General features: G+C 49.4%; 1 protein-coding gene across 1 annotated transcript in view; it reads right to left on the reverse strand.

The window, feature by feature from the left end:
- Positions 1-279: 279 nt before the first annotated feature.
- NOP2 (NOP2 nucleolar protein) overlaps positions 280-6317 on the reverse strand; it is a 10462-nt gene continuing 4424 nt past the window's right edge. The window contains exons 6-15 of the mRNA XM_081821102.1: positions 4433-4488; positions 4155-4317; positions 3857-4054; positions 3611-3700; positions 2680-2767; positions 2462-2602; positions 1728-1867; positions 1490-1579; positions 1204-1326; positions 280-1098 (exon numbers count right to left, since the gene is read on the reverse strand). Coding sequence (XP_081677228.1) covers positions 748-1098; positions 1204-1326; positions 1490-1579; positions 1728-1867; positions 2462-2602; positions 2680-2767; positions 3611-3700; positions 3857-4054; positions 4155-4317; positions 4433-4488 — 1440 coding nt within the window. The 3' untranslated portion in view covers positions 280-747. The remainder of the gene's footprint in view (positions 1099-1203; positions 1327-1489; positions 1580-1727; positions 1868-2461; positions 2603-2679; positions 2768-3610; positions 3701-3856; positions 4055-4154; positions 4318-4432; positions 4489-6317) is intronic.

The following is a 6317-nucleotide window of genomic DNA, read 5'->3' on the forward strand; positions in this document are numbered from 1 at the left end:
ACTCGATCCCAGGACCCCGGGATCATGACCTGAGCCGAAGGCAGCCGCTTAACGACTGATTTCTTTTTTTTTTTTAAGTTCATTTATTTAAGGGGCGCCTGGGTGGCTCAGTCATTAAGCGGCTGCCTTCGGCTCAGGTCATGATCCCAGGGTCCTGGGATCGAGTTCCACGTCGGGCTCCCTGCTCAGCGCGAGGCCTGCTCCTCCCTCTCCCACTCCTCCTGCTGTGTTCCCTCTCTCGCTGTGTCTCTCTATGTCAAATAAATAACTAACTAAATAAATAAATCTTTAAAAAAAAAAAATCAACTCAGTAAGTCACAGTTTGTATTCAGAGAAACTCGCCTCTCCCTCTTCCAACTAAACCCAGCGTTCTATCCCAGCATGCAGAACCACCACGCCTGTTCCAGAAAACCCCACCCTTCCGGAGATCCAGGCCAGACTCAAGATGGCTGAGAAAAAGATCTGCAATTAGTGTGATGGGCTCAGAGAACTGCTGATGGTTCCGAATAGTCTTGTGCCAACCCGATGCTGACAATGCTGGACCAGCAGAGGTCCGTTACCAGGAAGGCAGCCTTCGGCCAAGAAGGAAAAGAAACCACAACTGCATTGGGAATGCATTTAGTGCTTAAAGACTGCAGCCACTTGGCAGAATCAAGCAAAACGGTCCCCATCTGTACGAGTGCTTTCACATGTACTAAAATGGGGTCCAGGCTCAGGAACGATTCTAATTGGGATGAAAGAGGCCGCTCATCCAAGCATGCAAAGGCTAAGGGAGGCAGAAGTCCCTCCCTTCCCTGCAGTCAGATGCCTCCTGAAAGGTAGAAAAGAGCAAAGGTGGTGATGAAGGGCAGAAAGAGCAGACTGCTTACCTGTTTGGGACTGGGGGATAGAATTAGAGAATTTCTTGAACTTGGCAATAAAGAAACCATCCATATTGTGGGTGTGAGGGTAGAAGCGGCGGGTAGAACGCAGGGTGGGGTGGAAGCGCCTTTCTCGAAAGCGAGTAAAACCCTCCTGGCCAAAGTCTAGACCTGTGGGCACCAACCGCACGTTCCTCTTTTTCAGGGCATAGTCTACCACCCACTCATTCTCTTCCACCTGGACACGTGGGGGAGACAAAAAGAGAAGGAAAAGCAGAGCTGGAGCTGAAGGCAGCTCTAAGGGGCAAACAACCTCCTAGCTCTGCCACAACAGAGGGCTCACCATGATGGAACAGGTGCAGTAGACTAGGTAGCCTCCTGTCTTGGACGTGGCATTGACAGAGTCAATAGCACTCAGGAGCAACTCCTTCTGAAGGTGAGCACAGCGCAAGATGTCCTTCTCATCCTGTCCCAGGGAGAGACGGACGCAAGGGTGTCAAAATTTCAAAAAGACAGCCTCAGGAGAAGAGATGAGCTATTAACTGCTCAGAATGCTCCTCCACCTCCCATTCCAGCTCCGTAAGGCCCAGCCAGACCTCTCAGCTGGTCCCCACCCCGCAACTCCCCACCTTGTTAGTCTTCACAGCTGGGTCTTTGGAGATGACCCCAGTGCCACTACAGGGAGCATCCAAAAGTACTCGGTCAAAGCCCCCCACCACCTGGGGAAAAAGGGTATAAGGTTAATTAGGTGTTTTTGGCAATCTGAACCGTACCATATTTCCGAGGGGCAAGTCTAAACCGTGAGGTCAGGAAGGGGGCAAGTGAATTGGAAGACGCACAAGAGACACGCACAGAGGGGAGCCGCACCTTGGGAAACTGGCGCCCATCGTAGTGGCTGATGACGGTATTGGTGACTCCCAACCGGTGCAGATTTCCCACGACACTCTTGAGCCGCTCAGCATTGGCATCGTTGGCAAGAATCACACCTGTGTTCTTCATCAGCTGGGCTGAAGGGAGAGAGGCACAGCGCTCACCAGCCAGCTCCTCTGCCCCCACACCCACCAGCCACCGTCCCGCTCAAGACCCCACAGCTGAATTCTCACCACTGCAAGGCGACTTCACTCCCAATAAGCCTCCTCCCCACTGTCTACTGTACAGGTCTGCCAGCCCGCACCCGCTGAGGAGCGCGACTGCCGGTGTGGTTTTGTTGTTACTGAGCATCTTTTTGGTCCTACAGACTAACTTACTTCTTTTAAGTGATAACAGCTTAATAAAATGGTTATGACTAGTTATGTGCCAAACACTTTGCTAAGGACTTCTAAAAGCATATCTCAACCCTAACAACCCAAGTATGATATAACCGCCAAGCCAAGCACAGTTGCTACCCCATTTAAAATAAGAAGATCGGGGCTTGTCTGAGGCCATATGGATAGTTAGTGGTACATGGGGCTGGAACCCAGGCCAACTCCAGAGCCTGTCCTCCTCCCCACTCTGTGAATTGCTTGTGCACTGTTTTCTGGAGCACTAGAGAGGCAGCGACCCCATTTACTTCCAGAAGCAGAGAGCCAGATGGCTCCTACTCCTGCCTGCCCTTCTCATACCTATGTAGCTAGTTTTTCCTCCAGGGGCACAACACATGTCCAGGATCCGCTCATGCTCCTGGGGCGCCAAGGCCATGACCGGCAGCATACTGGAGGCTCCCTGAAGCATATAGTGCCCAGCCAGGTACTCAGGGGTAGCACCTGTGGAGGAGGACCTGTCTGTGACATGCTGGGACAACGGCAGGGGCAGAAAGGACTATCGGGCAGGGAACACTTACCAATGGGCACAGAAGAATCATATACCACCAGTCCAGTCTTTGACCACTTGCCCAGGGGATCCAGGTTAACTCCACGATTAATTAGCGCCTGAAGATAAAGATTTTAAAACCTCGCAGGCTACTATACCCAGAAAACAGATGGAAATATGAAAACGTGGTTCTACTGAGGCCCGTGGCATCGCAACTTCCAGAGCTTGTAGTTAAAACACAATCGTCACAGACTCTTTGACCTCAGCCTCTCCCACACCATTCTCTGATGTCCTCTCCCTTAGCCTCAGGCTCTAACTCAAGGTCTGAACTCTATCCCAGTGGAGCAGACTGCCAGTTCCTATCCCTTTTTGTCTCGGAACTGAACTCTGATTTTCCAATAGGCTCGACCCCTTACCAACCTAAAATGTAACATCACTGGCTATAGCACACGAAAGATCAGATTCAGGGAGGTTACCTTCGCACCCGGGGAGAGACTACACGTAGGGCCACACCACTGACCACAGAACAGCAAGCAGTCTTTAACATGAGGTCCCTGAACCCTTGGAAACGACGAGTTTAAAATACTGTTTGTGCATGTGTATCATGTCTTTTTCTGGGGGCAGGAATCACAGTTTCACCGGCTCCTCAATGATCTAAAAGGCAGACAACTCCCATTTCGTTCTGAGGCAGAATTTTTATCCTGAGGCAGTGTCTCAACCCTGTCACAGGGAGCAGAGGCTGAAGGGATGAGTTTCCCACTTCACAGAGGTCATCCTGGGCCCCAAGCCAGTCAGATAAATCCAGCATGACACTAGGCCTACCTGGGTTTGCCTCTGGATCATGCCTGTACCAAGAAATGCTTAGGTACTAAGACCCTACCCCTCATCCCCTGCGTCAAAGTGAGATAGGGGTGTCTCTGGGGTTAGAATCCCTGAGAGAAATCTCAAAATCCACCCCTCACCTGAGCAAGGTCTCGGCGCCGGGTTTTCAAGGTATTGGTCCTGAGGGTGATGGGCCGAGGCACCTCATTAGCTTCTAAGAACTCCACCAGCTAGGAAAGCAAAATGGCAGGGAGCAAGTCAGCCTGGCCAAGGAGCTCAGCCGGATGACAAAAGAGTAAGGAGGCTGACCACCTTCCTCACACAGCGTCCAATAAAGAAAGTGAGAAAAGAGAAGCAGAAGTGGCATTAAATTAGCAATTCAGTACCTCAGACAGAGGGAAGAGGTCCATGAGCTTGCCAAGCAGGAAGTCTCCATAGGAGTAGTAAGTGGCCAGATCCTTCTGAAGCCGGTGCAGATACTCAGAACGAGACCGACCTTCCTCCCGCTGAGTCCCAAAATCACGCAGCACTCCCACTATATCCTGGATGCGCTTGTGAATTCGTTGCAAGTCTGAAGCCTGGGCATGTGGACGTGTTAAGGAACTGTTTCATGATGTCCCAGGGCCTGAAAATCCACTCTCCTAAGCACCTGCCCCCTACCCCTCCACCAGGCACTGGAAGGATATCCTGCTCCATCTCCCCAGCAGGGGGCAGCACAAAGGGCTCCTCCTCATCCACATTGATCTGTAAGCCCCCATCTGTCTCATCATCCTTTTGGGGGCCTGACTCAGGCGACCTTTTCTCCTCTTCCTCCTCCTCCTCAGTCTCCTCCTCACTCCACTGGCCCCTAGAAACAGGTTCAGAAACAGTGATTCACAGATGAAAACAGATACCGGCTCCTCCCTCAATTCCTTCATCCCAGCTGCTGCCTGGTCCCCATCCTAAGAGTTTCAAAAACTTACCCAGCCACAGCTTCCTGGGCCTTTTGCTTCTGAGCAGCCCTCTCAATGGGCAGCAGCTGAAAAAAGAGACAAGGGGCTAGTAATGCAAAGCCTGCCCTTCCACCCTCCCAGGTAGTATTCTATCTCGGTATTTTATTGTTTCCTAAAGGCAAACGAAACACTCAGAAAAAAGTATGGAACCTAAAGAAGCTAATGTAAGACTGGCAAAATACTGACCACTGTTGAAACTAAGTAACAGATTAAAGGGTTTCATCAAAACTGTTCTACTTTTTTGTGTAATTCCTTTCCCATTAAAAAGTTCAGAACGTGGGGCACCTGGGTGGCTCAGTCCGTTGAGCAGCTGACTCTTGATTTCGGCTCAGGTCACGATCTCAGGGTTGTGAGACTGAGCTCCCGCCAACGGGCTCCGCGCTCAGTGGGGAGTCTGCTTCTCTCCCTCTGCCTCTCCCCCTGCTCACGCGCACACGCACACTCTCTCTCAAATGAGTATTTTATTTATTTGAGAATGAAAGAGAGAAAGAGCATGCATGCACGAGCAGGGAGGGGGAGGGAGAAGTAGACTCCCCTGCTGAGAAGGAAAATGCAGGGCTTGATCACAGGACCCTAGGATCACGACCTGAGTGGAAGGCAGATACTTAACCAACTGAGCGACCCAGGCGCTCCTAATTAATCTAATTTAAAAAAATTCAGAACATTAATATACCCCCCCATATGTATACAGAGGGAACAAAAATTGTCCTTGGACATCCATTTGGCACATTGCTTCCAGACATACTATTTTTCACAAAATTGTGATGCGTTTTCAAATTTGTTTCCTGCCTTTTTTCTCATTCACAGATCATCAGCATTTTCACAGACACAATGGCCAAATATTAACTTAGTGTATAAAGGAACTATAATTTACTTAAGCATATTTGTTATTTTGGCTGTTTCCAGAGTTTTGGGCATTTTGGCCCACAGGGTGCCTGCAAATCTCATAATAGCAACTCTGTATAGAAAAGGGTAGACTGGGAGAAAGGGTGCAAATGGGAACTTCCTTTTCATCCCATACAACCCTGTATCGCCTGAGTTTTTCTTCCTTTTTTTTTTTAATATTTTATTTATTGATTTATTTGTCAGAGAGAAAGAGCGAGTGCACGCGTGCCCAAGCAGGGGGAGCGGCAGGCAGAGGGAGAAGCAGGCTCCCAGCTGAGCAAAGAGCCGGATGCAGACTCGATCCCAGAACCCTGGGATCATGAGCCGAGCCAAAGGCAGACGCACAACCAACTGAGCCACCCAGGTGATTTTTTCTAACATACTCATAAATTAACTGTATACTAATACAAATAACTAACTTTTTTAAAGTAATCTCTATATCCAACGTGGGGTTCAAACTTCAACCCCAAGATCAAGAGTCACATGCTCTACCGACTGAGCCAGCCGGGCACCCCTACATAACTTCTTACACCTCAGTAAATAAATCTCTGTCCACATTCTGCATCCTCTTCTGAAACAGAATTACTAGATCAAAAGGAAGAAATCCTCTAAGGTTCTCAGATACCAAATGCCTTATTTAAAAAAATGCGTACACATTTCTATTCCCCTCAGTGGGGCACTAAAGTATCCACCTGACCAGGTCCTCACCAGCACTGAGCAGTCTCAAATTTCAAAATGCTCTACCCTACAGCTTTTCTTTTTTTTTTTTTTTTTTTAATTTTTTTTTTTTTTTAAGACTTTATTTATTTGCGAGAGAGACAATGAGAGACAGAGAGCATGAGAGGGAGGAGGGTCAGAGGGAGAAGCAGACTCGCTGCCGAGCAGGGAGCCCGATGCGGGACTCGATCCCGGGACTCCAGGATCATGACCTGAGCCGAAGGCAGTCGCTTAACCGACTGAGCCACCCAGG

Source organism: Leptonychotes weddellii, chromosome 5 (assembly GCF_054177405.1).
Source record: "Leptonychotes weddellii isolate Sample4059 chromosome 5, ASM5417740v2, whole genome shotgun sequence".
Classification (NCBI taxonomy): Eukaryota; Metazoa; Chordata; class Mammalia; order Carnivora; family Phocidae; genus Leptonychotes; species Leptonychotes weddellii.